This window comes from Aspergillus uvarum (assembly GCF_003184745.1).
Source record: "Aspergillus uvarum CBS 121591 unplaced genomic scaffold BO82scaffold_20, whole genome shotgun sequence".
Taxonomy (NCBI): Eukaryota; Fungi; Ascomycota; class Eurotiomycetes; order Eurotiales; family Aspergillaceae; genus Aspergillus; species Aspergillus uvarum.
In genome coordinates, this window is record NW_020291317.1 from 20,497 (window position 1) to 38,518 (window position 18,022).

General features: G+C 55.1%; 7 protein-coding genes across 7 annotated transcripts; 3 read left to right on the plus strand and 4 right to left on the minus strand.

The window, feature by feature from the left end:
• Window positions 1-8: 8 nt before the first annotated feature.
• Window positions 9-2,034, minus strand: BO82DRAFT_373675 (F-box/WD repeat-containing protein; the record flags this gene model as incomplete). The annotated part of the gene is made up of 2 exons (XM_025637383.1): window positions 9-981; window positions 1,034-2,034. The coding sequence occupies 2 exons, from the start codon at window positions 2,032-2,034 to the stop codon at window positions 9-11; spliced, it is 1,974 nt and encodes a 657-aa protein (XP_025492951.1).
• Window positions 2,035-4,142: 2,108 nt separating this feature from the next.
• On the minus strand, window positions 4,143-5,326 carry BO82DRAFT_307835 (dihydrodipicolinate synthase family protein). Its single transcript, XM_025632299.1, has 2 exons — window positions 5,270-5,326; window positions 4,143-5,217 (listed from the first exon to the last, which is right to left on the minus strand). The coding sequence occupies exon 2, from the start codon at window positions 5,214-5,216 to the stop codon at window positions 4,209-4,211; it is 1,008 nt and encodes a 335-aa protein (XP_025492952.1). The 5' UTR covers window position 5,217; window positions 5,270-5,326; the 3' UTR covers window positions 4,143-4,208.
• Window positions 5,327-5,667: 341 nt separating this feature from the next.
• On the plus strand, window positions 5,668-7,517 carry BO82DRAFT_333081 (Gfo/Idh/MocA family protein). The gene is made up of 5 exons (XM_025633203.1): window positions 5,668-5,926; window positions 5,990-6,152; window positions 6,238-6,936; window positions 7,006-7,096; window positions 7,160-7,517. Exons 1-5 carry the CDS (start codon window positions 5,903-5,905, stop codon window positions 7,422-7,424), a joined length of 1,242 nt encoding a protein of 413 aa, XP_025492953.1. The 5' UTR covers window positions 5,668-5,902; the 3' UTR covers window positions 7,425-7,517.
• A 541-nt stretch (window positions 7,518-8,058) lies between these two features.
• On the minus strand, window positions 8,059-10,688 carry BO82DRAFT_401075 (putative PHD finger domain protein; the record flags this gene model as incomplete). Its single annotated transcript, XM_025639232.1, has 2 exons — window positions 8,059-8,199; window positions 8,262-10,688. The coding sequence occupies 2 exons, from the start codon at window positions 10,686-10,688 to the stop codon at window positions 8,059-8,061; spliced, it is 2,568 nt and encodes an 855-aa protein (XP_025492954.1).
• A 1,616-nt stretch (window positions 10,689-12,304) lies between these two features.
• BO82DRAFT_412906 (uncharacterized protein) lies at window positions 12,305-13,682 on the plus strand (the record flags this gene model as incomplete). Its single annotated transcript, XM_025639856.1, has 2 exons — window positions 12,305-12,471; window positions 12,536-13,682. The coding sequence occupies 2 exons, from the start codon at window positions 12,305-12,307 to the stop codon at window positions 13,680-13,682; spliced, it is 1,314 nt and encodes a 437-aa protein (XP_025492955.1).
• Window positions 13,683-14,091: 409 nt separating this feature from the next.
• BO82DRAFT_269885 (putative transcription regulator PAB1642) lies at window positions 14,092-14,850 on the plus strand (the record flags this gene model as incomplete). Its single annotated transcript, XM_025630971.1, has 1 exon — window positions 14,092-14,850. A coding segment is annotated over one exon (759 nt), but the record flags the coding sequence as incomplete, so codon positions are not given.
• Window positions 14,851-15,177: 327 nt separating this feature from the next.
• Window positions 15,178-17,942, minus strand: BO82DRAFT_353367 (putative forkhead transcription factor Fkh1/2). Its single transcript, XM_025634936.1, has 4 exons — window positions 17,360-17,942; window positions 16,271-17,287; window positions 15,324-16,219; window positions 15,178-15,272 (listed from the first exon to the last, which is right to left on the minus strand). The coding sequence occupies exons 1-4, from the start codon at window positions 17,471-17,473 to the stop codon at window positions 15,200-15,202; spliced, it is 2,100 nt and encodes a 699-aa protein (XP_025492957.1). The 5' UTR covers window positions 17,474-17,942; the 3' UTR covers window positions 15,178-15,199.
• Between the last annotated feature and the right edge of the window lie 80 nt (window positions 17,943-18,022).

The window sequence follows — 18,022 nt, forward strand, 5'->3', positions numbered from 1 at the left end:
CCATTTCTTCACCCTTCTAATAATTCTATGCCATCTAGGCCGTATCCAAAATCCATGATAACAGCACGAGAGTCTTGACTGGTCGCAAGAATGCGCCGGTAATCAGACTTGACGCTGAGCATCCAGCTGGTCGTCCAGCCAGGTAAGTCAATTGACAGCTCACCCGACTGCGCATCAAAGACTTTGACACTCATATCATAGCTGCCACTGACGATGCGCTGGTTCATGTTGTCCAGGTGCAGCGACCGAACGAGCCCCTCGTGACCCTTGAGCTCGCTCACCATTTCTCCAGTGTTTGCATCAAATTGGTAGATCACATGATCATTACCACCCGTCAGGATGGTTCGAGCATCATCACTGAATTCAACGCAGGCCAGGCCCCTATCCTTGCTGGGAAACTCCTTCACGCAGAGACCGGAAGTAATATTCCACAACTTGGCGATACCGTCCCCACTGGCCGAGACCACCAGGTCACCACGGAGCTGAACGGCATTGACGGGGCCACGGTGACCAAGCAGTTTCTTGACCAGGGCACCGGTGTGCCGATCCCAGACACAGATTGTGGTGTCTTTGGAGCAGGAGACAATATACCGATCATCAAAACAAACATCAAGGACTCCAGCCCGATGTCCCTCCAGACGACGGATTGGCTTGTAGTCGTTCTGAACATCCCACACAATGCAGGTAAAATCAGAAGAGCCAGTAACCATGATCTCGTCATCGAACTGCAGACAGAGGATTGAGGCGCTATGGTAGTCCGCACTCTGTTCAATTGGAGCTACAATGCCTGCAGAGCTAGTGGGTGGAGGACAGATCGTAAGAAAGGGCGGTTTGCCGGATGATTGCTGCGTTTGATTGTTGACGGGGCCAATGCCGGGAACATCACCAGGCGGAGGACCGATAATCTTGCGGCATGGCCAAGGGTAATGAGCATCCCAGACGCGAATTGTCCGATCGCGAGAGCCAGTGATGATCTTGTCCCTAGAATAGAGTCAGCAGGCAGGTATTTCTTTTGCAGTCAGAGGAGCCATACTCATCGAATTGAGCACAGTAGACGCTATCCGTGTGGCCATGCAGGTAGATAGCAGCGGCTTTGCCCTGCTTCCAACGATGTTCCAAAGCGCGCCGCACAAGGAACATCCTCTTCCAGTCTTGGTCGGGGCGGGCCTTGCCCAAACCGGCAGCTTGCCTCTTCTTAGTCGAAAGCCCACTGGGACGATGGTGTCTGTAGGCGTGGCGAAATACATGTCGCCAGATATGCCGGGAGGAAGCCTGCTCACTCCAGGCGCGAGAGACAAGCTCTGACTGCATCAGTGACTCCGGGTCGAGGTAGGAGAACACCTGCGACATGATCTCCGGAGGAAGATAAGCAACAGGGTCGATCCGCACAACCGCCAGAGCCGGGTCAGAGAGCTCGGAGCGGTCGCGCAAATCAATTCCAATCCCACTTTCCGAGTCCCTGGTTAATCTCGTCTCTGAAGACTTGACCCCATCGCGCAGCGCTCGGGCCAGTTCATTTTGAGCGGCGGCCGCGGCACGAGCAGCCGCCCCCGCATAAATGTCTTCCGGGAAGACTGGAGGAGCCAGGCCATTACCGGAGACGGGTCCAGGGACTGATGAACGGCGATCGAGGTTGGCCTCGTTGCACCAGGAGTTCCTGGTGTGATCCTCACTTGGATTGGCCGAGTGTCTCGTGGATTTGTTGCGGATCGTCACAGAAAGACGACGCCCCAAAGCGCGCAACCCATCCACGGGATGCCGCAGACTGGAGAAGCTCTTCGCTCCGCGGCGCCTTGGGGCGGGTTCGGGAAACTGATTTGTGTCTTCCAGAACCTGCTCTCCTATGTGTTGTTCCTCCAAAGCCTGTCCATCGTACCCATCATCGTCTGAGTCGACAACGGGAAGCCCATGCCAGAGCTCGTGATCTGGTCCGATGGTCTGAACGGTCGATACGGTGGATGTCCTAGGTCGAGTGCGGAAAGAAAGTGAGGGACGACGGCGAGAACTGCCCGCGTTGTTGTCTCTTGGTGCCATTGTGTCGAATCTGTTGCAAATTTGTCGAGAGAGACGACCGTTCAGAGGGGCAGAGGATGGTCACGCGGGAGCGATCACCCGTGAGGTATAGCAGACAGTTATAACCACACTATCGGGGATAAAACGCAAGGGAGGCTGTGCTGTATCAGGTAGCGCCGACGAGCTGAGGTAATAGGGGACCCGAAGCTGAAAAGGCGTAGGCAAGGGCGATAATTGAACGAGGGACAAGACTGATGAAGACGCCTATAAGCCGCACCAACCACCAGAATAAAACCAAGAATTGGGGGGGAGGGAGGAAACGAAGGAGGTAGAGATGATGATAGATTAGAGGAGGTTGAAACAGAGAAAAAGAGAGGGCGAGGGCGAAAGAATCAGGAGAAAATATGAGACAGAAGTGATAAAAAGAAGATTAATCACACGAGAATCGACACAATAAGAAAGAGACGAGAATGAAATAAAAAAAAAAAAGATAAGAAAAAGAAAGCAAAAACAAAAAATGAGGATCAGGGGAAAAGATGATTGATGAATGACCGGGATGAAAGACAATACTCCCGCAATGAATAATAATGAATGGGCAGAAAAGAGTGGTGTCAGCGGCGAGCGCCCTTGGGGGAAGGGCGGTGAGACGCCACTTCGCGGATTTGCCTTCCTCCGATTGGAAGTGGCGGACTGACAGACTGGGTCAACAATGAGTTTTTCTGTTCTTCCATCCCATCCTTTCCCATGGTTGTCCTTCTCTCTTTTTCCCCTGGTTAATTCTGACTGTAACGGAGGGGAGTGAGTTGGTTTGGCATCGACCTGGCTGCCTAATGGATGATCTGGCAGAAACGTGGGATCATGTCTTCAATCTGCTACATAGTTCCAGGGCTTTAGTGTTTGGCATGGATAGACCACTCCTTCAAGACGGATTGGCATGTTGAATGCATATGGAGTGAAAATCCCAAGGGCAGTCTCCCGACCGCCCCCCCTTTTTCCCGATCGACTCCATCTCCTTCCCGCCCGCCCCCCGTGGGGTTTGCCTTCGGTTGTGGTCTGGCCCACTGCGCCCTCCCAGTTGGCTCTTCCACAATGTCCATCTGGCCCGACAATCGGCCGTATTATGAAGTCGAATCTACGCTGCAAATATGATGATCAGGCATTGATTGATCTACTCAGGCCGCATCGCTGTAGAGAAGTGTCCAAGTCTTTTCAGTGTGGCTTTGGGTTGAATTGCTGCGTGAGTCGGAGACCACCGCCAACAGGTTGGGTACAATCTCTGAACCTGAACATAAGATGGCCATCTTTCTCGATTGGCAAGACTGCATGGCGTTCCAAGCTATGGGTGCAGACTCCTGTTCCTGGCTGGGTGTAACCCCGGGATGGTCTGACTACGTAGCAGTTTTTGGCCTACTGTGTGCTCCGAATTTGAAATGATTTAGTTCTCTTCGCCTTGTTTCACGTGACATCTGTTGTTGGATCCTGCATATTGCACAGTGTACCATGATTCGTTCGTTCAAGCTGGGATCATCTCAATCCCACAAGAAAGACAATCTTCCAGTCAGATGCTTCTGCGAGACCAGGAGCATATTGCTCTCCAGAGCAATACCTATGCTCAATCATTCCATACCACGATGTACATGTGTATGTATATCTAGCCGTGTGTCCACATATCCTCCCTGCTGCAGGTCATATAAAAGTTCCAGCATCGATGTTTGTGGTCAATGCAGATCCCATTGACAGCCGCGTGGCGTGAGATAGGGGCGGATAAGAGCTGTATGGATGCAAACTTTCTTCAAAACGGTTTAAATGCTTAAGTCAGCATAATCAACATGACTGATGCCAGTGGCATTAATTCACCTTGATATCAGTTGCTATTGTAGTCTCTCACACTCCCATCACCACCAACGACTTGCCCACTCGGAGAAAACCCTCCACCAATCAGCCCCAACCCGACAGTCATTAGCGTGGGGGTCCCTCCCGGAATTCGGATAGATGTCCGGCTCGGGTTAATTCATCCCACTTCACCTTACCCCTCTTCTTTGCGAAATGGCGAATTTTGCGATCCTTGAGGCTCTGGGAATTGGAAATTTGGAAGAGAGAGAGAGAGAGAGAGGGAGAGAGAGGAAGAGAGTCAAAGTTTCGTTTTCATCATATATACAAAAGGTCTAGGGAAGGGGTGGGGAAGACGACGAAATCTAGGCAACATCCGGCAACGTCTTTTCCACCTCGATGGCATCCTTAATGCCCTCTGCTACAGCCTGGACCTGCTCTTCGCTGAGACGAGCCAAGGGCTTGCGGGGGAAACCACCATAGCCGTAGTAGCTCTGGATAGCACTCTTGGTTCCGGGGATAGCGGCCTTGGTGAGCACCCAATCGGCCTTGCTCAACAGCGCCTGCGCCTCGATCGCTTCCGTGAAGCGGCCCTCGCTCCAGAGGGTGAAGATCTGCACGCACAGCTTGGGGATGACATTGGCACCACCTGCCAGGATGGCGGAGCCACCCGAGGCGAGGGTCTGCAGCGCAAAATCAGCGATACCGCCGAAGGCGACGTAGGGGTGGTTGGCTTCAGTCTTGGTGTTGGGGAACTTCCGGGCGGCCGGGTTCAAAGGGGAGTCAGGAGTGATGGCGTGCAGGGCCGAGGCGACGCGGGTAAGCTTGCCGGTGTTGGCGCAGGTGAACTTGGTGCCGATGATGTTGGGGTGCTGGGAGATGCGGATGATCAGGTCGGAGTCCATGTCGATGCCGGCCACGGCACCAGGGTAGTTGTAGAGGATGAGGGGGATGGGCGACTCGTCGGCAACGGCGGTGAAGTACTCGTAGATGGTCTGGTCGTTGCCCACGGCGTAGCGGTAGTAGCTTGGGGGAACAATGAGGGCGTATTCGGCTCCGGCATCCGCGGACTCCTTGCACAAGGAAATGGTACCCCGGATGCTCTGCTCGCTGGCACCCGCGATAACGGGGACATTGGAGAATCCAGCCTCGACCAGGGCGGAGCGGGTCTCGCTAATGACAGTCTTCTTCTCGGCCAGGGTCAAGTGCACGGCTTCACCGTTGGATCCCATGCAGACGAGACCAACGAGACCGGCCTTGGCGAGGCGAACGGCGTGACGACGAATGGTAGGAACGTCGAGGTCTTCGGTGTCTGGGTTGAAGAAGGTCATAGTGGGAGCGTAAACTCCGGGGCGAAGGGGAGTGCGGGACATTCTGCGCTTCGAGGTTAGGTCAAGAGACTCACCTTGGTCAGGGACGAACTTACTTGACGGGCTGTGAGAAAGCTAGAGTGCTTGAATTGAATATATGAATGGGATAGAAGAACAGAATCAATCAAGGAGGAATGCAAGAATAAAAAGTGTAGACAGACAGGGAGATTCTTATAACCCCTCATGTTTACCCCGCGTGTATTGAAATGGTAACCGGCCCGTAATCCGTCAACCCCACGGCCGGCGCGGAGACCATTTCTCCACCAATCACCAACTGCCGGCAGTAGACTTGCCTCTTTTGGGCGGTTTGGAGCAGACTCGCTTCAAACACCGATGCAGGCTGCATACACTCGACCTCGATGTCATTGACAGAGGTATTACCTACTCAGCCAGTCTTACAAGGTATGGTCTGTCTAGAACAGTCAAATTTTACCTCAGCCATCACGAGTATCTTCTTTCTTCCGCTTAGAACATCATTGATTGATGCAATTGTCCGTGCCAGAAATCCCTCCCTCTTTCTTCCTCCACGTCGGCTATTGAACCCCGCAGGTCTCCAGTCCAGTGGATAAATCCTCCTGACGCCCACTTCTTTGCTGATTTCTTGTTTCTTTTTCCTTTGCTCATTAATTTTTCTCGATCACAAACTTCAATTCTTCCTCCAAATCTCCCTCCCTTCACACTTCACAAAGATGGCTCCTCCCGCTGTGTTGATGGTAAGGCTTCCCCCCTCCTTCCCCCACCAAATCCCGACTAGGAATCCTAACACTGCATAACAGGTAGGAACGGGCGAGTACACCACCGGCTACGTCGGTGGGACAGCCTCGACCTCTGACAAGAAAGTCGGAGTCGTGGGTCTGACGCTGTTCGACCTGCGCCGTCGGGGCAAAGTGGGCGAATTGAGCATGGTTGGAGTATCCGGCTCCAAGTTCCCTGGCATCCGTACGTTGCACTCCGAAACAAACAAAGCCCCATTTGAAACACCCTGCACAAGTTTACTAAACCGGGAAACCCAAAACCCCAACAGGCGACCACCTGCACCGCAACATCTCGCAAGTGTACAACAACCTCGACACGAGCTTCACCTCGTTCCCGGCGGACGGGACGACGGACCCGGAGGCGTACAAGGCGGCCATCGACGCGCTGCCGGCGGGGTCGGCGATCACGATCTTCACGCCGGACCCGACGCACTACCCGATCGCGCTGTACGCGATCCAGCGGCGGATCCACGTGCTGATCACGAAGCCGGCGACGCAGCTGCTGCGCGACCACCTGGACCTGCTGGCGGAGTCGCGCAAGCACGGGGTGCTGGTGTTCATCGAGCACCACAAGCGCTTCGACCCGGCGTACAGCGACGCGCGCGCCAAGGCGGCGCGCCTGGGCGACTTCAACTACTTCTACAGCTACATGAGCCAGCCCAAGTCGCAGCTGGAGACCTTCAAGGCCTGGGCCGGCAAGGACTCCGACATCTCCTACTACCTCAACTCCCACCACATCGACATCAACGAGAGCATGGTTCCGGACTACCAGCCCGTCAAGGTCACCGCCAGCGCCGCCACCGGCACCGCCACTGAGCTGGGCTGCGCCAACCAGACCGAGGACACCATCACCCTGCTGGTGGAGTGGCGCAAGAAGGACGGCAGCGGCCGCTTGGCCACCGGCGTGTATACCGCCAGCTGGACGGCGCCGCAGAAGGCTGGTGTCCACTCGAACCAGTACTTCCACTGTATGTTCTATCCCTTCCCTTCCATAACTCTCAAGTGGGGGAGGAGCTTGCTAACATGTACCGTGTCAGACATGGGCTCCAAGGGTGAAGTCCGCGTGAACCAAGCCAAGCGTGGCTACGATGTCACCGAAGATGAGCAGGGTTTGATCTGGGTGAACCCGTAAGCCGCCTCTTCTTCCTTTCCCCGATGAACTGAATAACCTAACGAAAATCCAAAATCCAGCTTCTACATGAAGTACGCCCCTGACGAAGAGGGCAACTTCGGCGGCCAGACGGGCTACGGATACATCAGCTTCGAGAAGTTCATTGATGCCGTCACCGCCCTCAACGAGGGTCGCGTCACGCTAGACCAGTTGGACGCCAGACCCCTGCCCACGCTGCAGAACACCATCGCCACGACGGCGATCCTGCACGCCGGTCGGGTCTCCTTGGATGAGAAGCGGTCGGTCGAGATCGTCAGTGCCGACGGCCAGTGGGAGTTGAAGTAAATCTATAGAACATTTTCTCTGACGACCACCATGATGATGCAGACCAGTGTATATAGTGCGCATGTTTTTGTTAACGTATGTAAACATCTTACTCAAGCATCTGAAAATTAGTAAGCATTGAAGCTTGTAGCTTGTGGCTTGTAAGAACGAAAGGGAAATAGTTCCATGGTAAATATCCCTGTCTCTCTCGTAGAATAGAAAACGACACAGGAAATTAGGGGAATGAAATGAAAGAGAGAGAAAGAGAAATATGGACTACCCGAGCGAGATAGATGGATCTGTCATGGTATCACCAATTTTTTGAAGCAAAAGGAATCAAAACTCCCTCGAACTCCCACCCAATCATCACTTTCGCCACGCTGCGAATCACAGAACGAGGAACAATTGAAACTTCAGAATTAAAACAACCACCCCCAAATAAGGAAACCGAGATGAAAACATAAGTCTTCGAACGGGGACAGGAAGAAGGGAACGGAAATTTAGCAGATCGTGGTCTCGTAGCAGGTCGCCGCCACTACTTTGAGGAATGTAGAACCTTTTCCAGTGGGCGGACTAGGGGGGGGGAGGAGATCGAAAAAAAAAAAAGATAAACAAAAGAGAAAGAAGTGCAGTGGATCAGTCTCAAAACGATCCATCACCGCCGAGGGTTGTTCTTCACGATCCCATCCACTCCCTTGTTGAACTTCACTCGACAATCTGGGCAATACCATTTCGCAGTTCGACTGGGCACTTCAGACAGACCCACACAGTCCAGGTGGAACCATTCGCGGTCACACTGGTTAATTGTTAGATCTGGATAGTTATGGGAAGTACTGGGAAAAAAAAAAGAAAGCTTACATCCGGGTTTTCACAGCAAATCATGGTCCCGAAACTCACATCTCCGCAGATACAGTATCGCGGCTCGTTAGGGTCGATCTCCTCGAGGACACCGTCCTCGTCAATGCGAATGTCGTCGCGGTTCAGTAAGCCCCCTTCAAGCAGATTGATGCGTTTTTTGCCCGGCTTGGCCTTGCGTCGGCCGTAGCTGACTGCGGCCCCGCCATCTTGACCTGAAGACACGGGACCGGGCGCAGGGCGCTTCCGTTTGCGATGCGGTGCGCTGACACTCGTTGCACGGGCCGTCTCCGGTACAGGCGTGCGTCGCGCAGGCGTGGCGCTCTTCCGGCGGAGCTCGCGGCCGGTTGCTGGCAGAGTGTTCGCGTTGCTGGTCGGCTCCGCTGACAGGGCTGCACCTCGGCGGGACGAAGGTCGGGTAACCGGGGGTGTGGGCGTGCCAGCGGCTGGTGCTTTGCCAGAAGTGGTTGAAGCTGGAGGGGGGAGAGATCGTTTATTGCTGCCTGGGGATGATAAGACAGGCTGCTTCTGCGTATCGGCTGATTCAACCACAGCAGCATCTGGACCGGTCGATGGAGCCGGGTTTGGCATGGTTGCGTTGCTCTCGGCGGGAGTGAAAGACTCCTTGCTGATCCGACGGCGTTTGCTTGCACTGCGCAACGAGTTTCGTGTCTCTACCTCAGTAGGAGCGGCAGATTCAGCTGGAGCCTCAGAAGTCTCTAGAGCCTTTGCAGCCTCAGGAACCACCGGAGCGTCTGCAGCTTCTGCAGCCTCTGCAGCCTCTGGGACTTCTGTAACCTCAGGAGCTTCTTGAGCCTCCGGAGCTACTGGTATTATTGAATCTGCCGTAATAGCCGCTGCCACAGGCGAAGCAGTGGGAGCAGCTGTGGGTGGGGACGCCACGGGGGTTGGAGAAGTAACAGTAACGGGAGCAGGAGTAACAGTATCAGGAGCTGCAGGAGGTGCAGGAGTCGTCTCTGGCGGTGTTACTTCGTCCGCCTTGCGTTTCTTTGCGGTAGAACGACTCGCTTTGCTTGTAGCTGGTGACGCTTCTGTAGCGGAAGGTCCTTTGGGTGTTAAGGTAGGCTCCTCAGGGCTTTTTGCTGTTGGGTTATCACCTGCGGCGGCGGCCGCAGCGGCTGCAGCAGCTGCTGCCGCCGCCTGCTCACGCGCCTGGTTCTCCCGCTTAAGCTTCTTGGCCTCGTTCAACTTCATGCCTCTGTTGCTTAGCTTGGTCTCGAACGGTGCCTCAATGTCAAGAGGTGCTTCACCGCGCTTGCTTAGCTTGCCAGGAATGTACGTGTTCATAATGTCGTCGCAGTCGAGGAACTCAGTCCCGGACGCATCAGCTTGTGCCTTAGCCTTTCGGTAAGCCTCCCAACCGCGACCACGGAGCGCCAACTCGCGATGGATCATGACTTCACTCGGCTGCCACACCGCGTTCTTTTTCATCTTCTTGCGAAGCTTGGTCATCTCCCACTCAGTCAGCCGCAACCACGGCATGTCCTCACTGCCAGGTTTGGCATCTTCAGGCGGTGGTTTAAGCATAGCCAGCGCACCGCTGATCGATATGGAAGGCGTACTGGTACCTGGAACCCCAGGAACCAGCACAGACCCACGTGAACGTCGAGCAGCTTTCTTCTCTTTGACAGGTGAAGTGGCGGTTGTGGGAGTAGAGGAGTCCACAGAAGCAACGGGAGGAGGAGCGGCGGCGGCGGGTTTCGGCTTCAACTGAGAATCAGAGGACGCTGCCGGAGCGTTTGCCTCGTCATCAGAATGCTCTGTGCTGGCGATGGGGGAATCGGGGTTAAAGTCGGTCAAATGTTCGGCGGCGATGAGCGATCGACGGGTGCGCGACTTGGGCTGCGCACCTGCGCGACTACCTTCTCGGCTGTCAAGGCGCAAGGTAATGCGCGTAGTCGGCGGCGCAGGAGCCACAGCATTCTCGTCAACCTTCTTGACCGATCGGCCGCGCTTGGTGGTTGTGAGTGTTTGGACAGGAGGAGCGGGGGGTGGTGTGGGTTCGCGCGATGCGGGTTTGGGAAGAGCCTCTAGCTTGCGTTTGATGCAATCGAGGCGACTGTAGTGACGGTCAATGACCTCGTATAGGCGACAAGCTTCAGCGTAGGCGGACTCGCGCGCGTTGATGGCGCGATCGAGCTGGGCGGAGATGTCCTTGCGCAGCGCGCGCGCATCAGGACGCCGATCGGAAGGAAGGTCAGGAAGGCGGCCATATGTTTTGGTTAGCTCGTGGACGCCCTGAGTAGCGTCCAGGTAGCGCTCATCGAGGCCGCGGATGAGAGTGAGGGAACGGAGGAGGTCGGCGGGCAGGTATTCGGTGTAGTCAATGTAGTCAGTGACAGTGGCTTGGGCGTCGGGGTCAAAAGGCCCATCCAGAATGAGGCCGCCAGGGTCGTGGTAGTCCGCCATACCATCCAACAAGTAAACGGAGAGAGTGTAGGAGTGGGAAGGCGAGAGGGAGGGGGCAAAAGAAGGCGCGTCGAAGGAACGGGCGGACAGATGGTCACAGGTGGTGGACGGACGGCACCCTGGGCGAGGGTGCGGCCATGAAGAGGGACTGGTCCGCACTTTTACATGGATGGGGAGAGCTTGCCAGACAGAAGAGTCTGCACAAGCTACCAGCTGCAGATCGAGAAAGAATGGCGAACGATCGATCGGTTGAGCTGTTCAATTGTTCTGTTATTGTTGGGTGAAGCTGAAGTGGAAGTGGAAGGAGATAAACAATGATTGGCTGGATAGAGAAATGACTCAGCATAGAGATGGGAAAAAGATTGATCCGACCGCTGTTAATTGTGGAGACGAGAGATGTTGATATTCTGCAACGTTCGTTGGAAAGTAACATAAATGCAGAATGATATATTAAGTAAACTCACTTTTCATTGCCTGAAGGCATTTCAATTATGTATATAGGTTGAGCATTGTGGTGGAAACATGTGATGCTGACTTGCTGGTCAGGTATGTACAGTACTACTCAGGGATCTGGTAAATACAGTAGGTAGGATATATGCTGTACGCCTTATTAAACACAACAAGCGTATAAATATGCTCTGCTCGGATATATACAACCAGCAATGCTTACACAGATCGCAGTACTTGCTTCACTGGTGTTTTGAAAGAGTTGCTTAGATATACACCACACTACATATAGTGAATGTAGCACACACAGACAGAAATGGAAAATACAAAAAAGAGGTGGAAGGCTTCTACAATAGGTAGCCCTCGGGACGAGGGTGAATTGGTCGATAATTGCAGCATGTACCTCCTTGCTACGATGTTACACACTCACAGGTTCCCCCCCCCCCCGTTTGTTCCCCAGACAAACGGCGTGATTTGCCCTTCCTGCTCATCTTTTCCCTTGTCTTCTTCCTTCTTCTCATCTGCATTGCCATCAATTCTCTCCGCTACTCAATCACGTTGTCAAAAGTCAAACCCCACCGAAATGACACCAGTGCGGCGTCTTAGCTACCTGTTTGCTGGGGAGGACGAGCTGTTGAAGATGGACACTCGTCTCAACCGTAAGTTGACTGCCCATGGTCTGGGAATCCTACCGGGGATGCGTGCGAACACCATTGGCCTGAAGCATCAGTTACTCTATTTCGCTTAGTATGGAATATGGTAGACTAACAACTCTCACTCCTCATCTATCAGAAGAGAGAGTGTTCGAAAAGCCCATTTTCAAAGGACACTCCGAAGGAACAAAGGTAGAGAATACCAAGACAGAGGGATACCAACCCGAGGAGTCCCAATCTGAAGAGACCAAGCTCGAAGGAGCAGAGCCTGAGAACACCAAGCCAGAGAGTCTCCAGCACGAGAATATCAAGCCTGATGGCGAGCTCAAGGAAGATCTTTTTGAGGTTATTGAGTCCCAGAAGGCCGGCTCCCAGAAGTACTCGCTCATCGAGAACGACCTCGAAGGACCGGAACTTGAAGAACTCGTGCTCGGCGAACTGCAGCATGTCAGCATAAGACCAGGGCGAACCAAGCGCACAGCGCCCAAGTCCGAACAGTTGCACTCCGAAGAAAGCATGGCAACTGACGCGTCCTTGCACGAAGACCCCAGCGACCAGACTTTCACTCCCATTATTGCTCTCTCACGTTACCCATACAAGCTCATCAAAGACGACAGCCTGTCTCAGCAGATAGCCAGCCGGTTCTTCGACAAGAACCAATTCTGGGCCCGATCTTGGGACATGTATTCTCATCCCCCTTCCAGCAAATCATTGTTATCCCCACTGATTTCTTTCTGTGCTTGCCAGCTACTACCACTATACGCCCGCCAGCCTGGGCTGTCGATGCATTCTACTCACCCCAGCCAGATACGCCCGCCGCTTCCTCGGTGAGATTAACCGCACCCTCAATTGCACCCTCCAACTCCCGGCGGAGCGCGACATGGGCCTAGTCCTTCCCTTCGCCAATGATGCATACCCGCAGCCGAAATTTCTCGGAACGAGCACCAACCGTGAGACCAAGGACCGTCTGCAAGCCCGTGTGCCACCCCCATCCGAGCGTTACCTCGACCCCTGGAAAGACCTGGGCGACGAGCACAAGGAGCTAGCTGTTGCCTACGAGGCGATGCTGGAAGCCGCCTGCGACGCTACGAAGAGCAAGAGAAAGACCAACACAGCCCACAAGCAGCAGCAACGCATGGAGCTCGAGCACCGGCGCAAGGAGTCGCTGCTTCGCGCGCAACAGTACCTGGGGATGCGGCCCGCGGGCACCATCGACGAATCCCTGACATACGCCCCGTTTAACATGAATGCCGTGGCCCCGTTCGCGTTCTGGAAGGATCCTGTCTTCGTCAGTGTGGATGTGGAATGGAACGAGCGCTGCAGTTCCCAGATCACGGAGGTTGGCCTCTCGGTGCTGGATATGCGCAAGCTGCACGGCGTGCGACCCTCTTCGATTGATGGGGTTATTTGGCGCAGGGCCATCCGGTCCCGTCACTTGCGCGTGCGCGAGTACAGTCACCTGGTCAACAATGAGTTCGTGAGGGGCTGCCCAGGGGACTTCCGATTCGGGACCAGCGAGTTCGTGAGCCTGGAAAAACTGAAGGGGGTCGTGCAGGAGGCGTTCCAGCAGGTGGCTGTTGCCGAGAAGAAAGAAGATGACTCGGGGAATCGTCATGTGGTGCTTGTTGGCCACAGTCTCGCCGCTGATTTGGAACACCTACGCAAAATCGGGGTGAAGCTGGAGATGGTGAATGATCGCTTGGACACTGCCGGGCTTGATTGCGCTATGCATGCCGATCCGCAGCAGCAACAGCCGATGCAACCCCGATCCCTGGGAACGGTGATGACGGAGCTGGGCCTGGAGCCGTGGCATCTTCATAATGCAGGCAACGATGCGCATTATGCGCTTGAGGCGTTGGTGGCTAGTATCCTAGGCTACAAGGATGGCAATTGAGTGTCTGCTTTTCTGACAGATGTGATATCTCCGAAGATCGACGGTCACGAACGGATATGTATTTTAACTCGGACTAGTTAACGAGTGAGACAAATGACTCGTGACAATGAAACATGCAGCTTTGCTTGTCACACAATGTACACAGTGTTTATGCCAGGGCCCGGACTCAGGCCTAGCCTGTCTGGAAGTATACTTTCCCCAACCCTAACCGAACCTTAACTTATCCCCACCCACCTGATAAACCACGAACACCACCACCTCTTTCACCATACACAACCCCTCCCCCTCAACAGCCCCCTTAACAGCCTCCTCAACAACCACAAATCCCCACAACCCTCAAAAAATGCCCCTGACAACCACCCTCCGTACCCTCCCCCTCCCGCCCCCCACCACCTTCGCAACCGCCACCTCCGCCACCGCCCACCCGTTCCTCTCCGCCGCCGCGGCCGGCACCCTCCCCAAACCGCGGCTCTCGGCCTGGCTCGCCCAAGACCGCCTGTACATCCACGCCTACATCCGGTTCATCGGGGCGCTGCTCGCCAAGCTCCACCTTCCCCTCCCGCTGGCCCTGCCGCAGGCCAACAGCCCCCAAAACACCAACACCAATACCAACGCCCCCGAAACCCTCGAATCCCAAACCCTCCACACCCTCACCGGCGCCCTGACCAACATCGTCCGCGAACTGGACTTCTTCCTCGCCGTCGCTGACGAGTACGCGCTGGATCTGCAGGCGCCGTACCGGAAGCCTGAGGCCGGCGAGGCAGAAGCACCAGCCGGCAACGTCACCGCCTCGCCCATCACAACAGCATACACGGATCTCTTCGTCTCCGCGGGGTCGGCGGGCACGTCCCTGCTGGAGGGGTTGGTCGTGCTCTGGGCGACGGAGGTGTGTTACCTGACGGTGTGGCGGAATGTGCGGGAGGCGATGGGACAGCACAACGGTGAAGATGCGGATGGGGGTGCGCTGCGCGAGAAGCTGATTCCCAATTGGACGTGTGCCGAGTTCGAGGAGTTCGTGGCGGGGATCACGCGGCTGGTCGACGCGGTGGCGGAGCGGGAGGTCGAGAGTTCTGCATCCCCGACGGCGAGGGCGGAGGTCGTCGAGCGGTGTGCGCGGTGGTGGAGGCAGGTCGTTTGGTTGGAGGGGCAGTTTTGGCCGGAGATCTAATTTTTGGGGTTGGTTTTGTTTTGGCTGGGCTTCTAGGTTATGTGGACAGTACCTAGTGGCTTGCACGGTGCGTGTATGTATGTATGTATGGATGTATGTGATGGACAGGGGTAACATGTAAATAGGTAGGAGCCGATCTGATCAAGTTCAAAAGCAATTGGAGTATATGTATGCATGTACAGTATACAACCTAACAAGACACGGAAAAAAGGACTACGTCAAATCATTAGTAATATCTACAATTACATCAATACATACAGCCATGGTCCCATAATCCCTGAGGGCCTTTCGTCATCTTGAATGCCTTTCTGGCAAAGGAATAACAAAAGCAAAGTAAACAAGCCATTCCTCACGACGTCGCTGCACTGGTACGCGCCGCATTACTGAGCTGGCGATGATATGATCCGATCGTTTGGAAGCCTCTGCAAGCCGCGGTTAGCTTCAGCCATTCCGACGAAAAGAAAATTGCCTACCTCGCCAAATCAAACCCACTCTCGTCCTCTTCCTCTTCTCCCGCGCCAGGGGCAGGACGACGACCACCCTGTGGCTCAGGCTCTCGCCGTGGCGGCGGCAACACACGACCGGTAGCCATGCCTGTCGTTCCTGGTTTACTAGGACTGGCGAGGTTGGGGGGTGGCGGACTGCTGCTCGGGATACTGCCTAGTACGTCCCCGGGGTCTCCCTTGAGCGGACTCATATCGGGTACCGGTCGCGCCGGCGTGCTGCCAATATCCGCAAATTTCCAGAACTGCGCCGGTGAGCTCATTGGCATGAACTTGGAGGGTATTTGCGCCGTGCTCGGAGGGGGCAGGCGCGGCTGTTGCCGCTGTGGGGCGGGGGTAATCATCGACGATGGACCGTCATCATAGTACGACGATGACAGTACTGGAGGTGAACCCACGACCGCGTCCGACAATCCATATGTTCGACTGAGACTGGTCCCATTGCTACCCGCGTTCTTCGTCGCTGATCGGGTTGGGAGCGGCGAAGGCTCTTCATAGTCACGTGTGTTGGGTGGGCGTAGATTGTGCTCCGCCGCTCCATTACGGCTGGCACGAGATCCTCGTTCGGGAGTGTACGCCTCGACTGGGGCGACGGGGAATGAACTGAAACCGGGGGACGATACTGGTGGAGACTTTTTGCTGTTAAATACGGCTTCCATGCCATTGGTGGACCCCCGGCGATCAGGTACTTTGGTTGCAGGTGATGATGGAGCCGACGATTGCGTGCCCTTACGCAGCTGCTTCTTCCAATACTCTTCGCGGTGCTCGGGTGCGATCTGCCACTTCATTCCCTTGCCCGGCTCGTCTGTGCGCCGCGGCACCTTCTGGAACGCCTTGTTCAGCGACAAATTATGACGGATCGAGTTCTGGAGCCGGTTAGCGCTGTTAAAAACCTCCATTCGGAATTGAACACTCACCTGCCAGCCGCTTTGAGAATGCCGATAAAAAGCGTACTTGTCCATGATCCAGTTGTAGATATTGTTAAGAGTAAGCTTCTCCTCCTCACTGGAGAAGATCGCCTGGGCAATCAGATTCGCGTAGCTGTACGGCGGCTTGAGGTCCTTGGCCGAATCTTTGCTATAATCAATCTCTTCAGTACTCTCCATCATCATACCGCGGTTATACAGAGGGGACTGCTTGACAGTTCGGGCCCCCACGGTGTCGGGCGACCGTGGAGGAGGGGTCACTTGGCGCTTGAGGAATTGCGGTGCGGGTGCCAATAATGGCGGAGCAGGTGCGGTAGTCCCGGCGGTGTTGGTCGACGAGTGAGAAGCATGAGGATGGGCGTGTTGACTGGCGTCCCAGGCAGCAGGTTCTTCCTCGCCGTTCGCCAGTCGCTGCGCTCGATCCACGAAGCTGGGATGGATGGTCGCCTTGTCGCCTGGGGTGACGAACATCATCTGGGTGTTGGCGATCTCAATAATATCGCCGCAAGAAAGAACGGCGTCGGTTCCGCGCTTGAGGATGACGCTGTTGAGGCGCACCCCGTTGCGACCGTTGACACGGATGTGCCATGAGCCCGTGTTCTCACCATCGTAGAAAATCTCGGCGTGCAAGCGCGAGACGAACTTGCTGGGGCCCAAATCGACATTCACCTCCGGAAGAGCGCGCGCGGCAATCGTGACCGGACTCGACTGCTCATCCAGCTTCTGCTCGCGGTCGGGTTCGCGACCGATGTTGACATGGAGGGTCTTCACATAGTAAGTCCAATTGCGACCGGCAATTTTGGCGTAGGCGCGAATGCTCTGCTCTGCCTCCGTCTTGGTGTTGGAATAGTCGCGAAGAACTCGAACCTCTTCGCGTGCAGCCTCGAGATATGAGATTACCAGGTCAACGAGGTCTTGATTCTCCGACAGGTCCTGGTCATCGTCGGCTTCGTCGGTGGATTCGGGCTTGATCGGGCGCGTTTGTGGGGATACTCGAGAATGTTCGACCTGACCGCAACAGTAGACAGTTAATTGACAGTTCTTGTCAAGACGTTGATCGTTGTTCAGCGGAGCACTCACCTTGCGCTTCTTGTTTGACGGTCGCGTCGGCGACGAATCCGGAGCCTCTGCGTCGGATGTCTCCTGTAGCTGAATCTCCTTGCGCCGCGCGCGGCGGCGATTCGATAAAGGCATGGTGCAAAAACAGACGGAGCGATGAAAGCGGCGCAGGCGATCGGTGGTTGTTTTTGTTGTTGTTGGAGGGGCTCGGAGAAAGTGATCTTGAGAAGCGTTGCGGAGCGATGAGTTGTTGTTATCGTCGGTGGGTAGTGAGTGTACTTAGTAGTGGTCGTGGTGGAGAAGGGTCGCAAGTGGCCGGGGCAACAACACAAGATCAGGGAAGAGAAAATCGCAGACGTTGAAGAGTGAGAACACCCGTGACGAACAACCGAAAATGAGAACAGTAAGACGAATGGAAACCGGGATGGCAGGTCCAGGGTTGTTGACCCAAGGGTACGGTTTGCCACCGCGCACGAACGAGACGCGATTTGACCGTGAGTTCGTGACTAGTGAGAGAGAAGGGAAGAGTAGCGAGTGAGACGGGACTGGAGGGGGGAAGCAAGAGGGAGTGGCCAGCCACCGTTTGGGGGGGGGAAGTGAGTGAATGTGGGAGTGGGAGGGAAGAGGAGGGGAGGTCGGGTTTGCGCCAAGCACGTTCAGTAGGGCTGGGGTGCGATGGGAGGG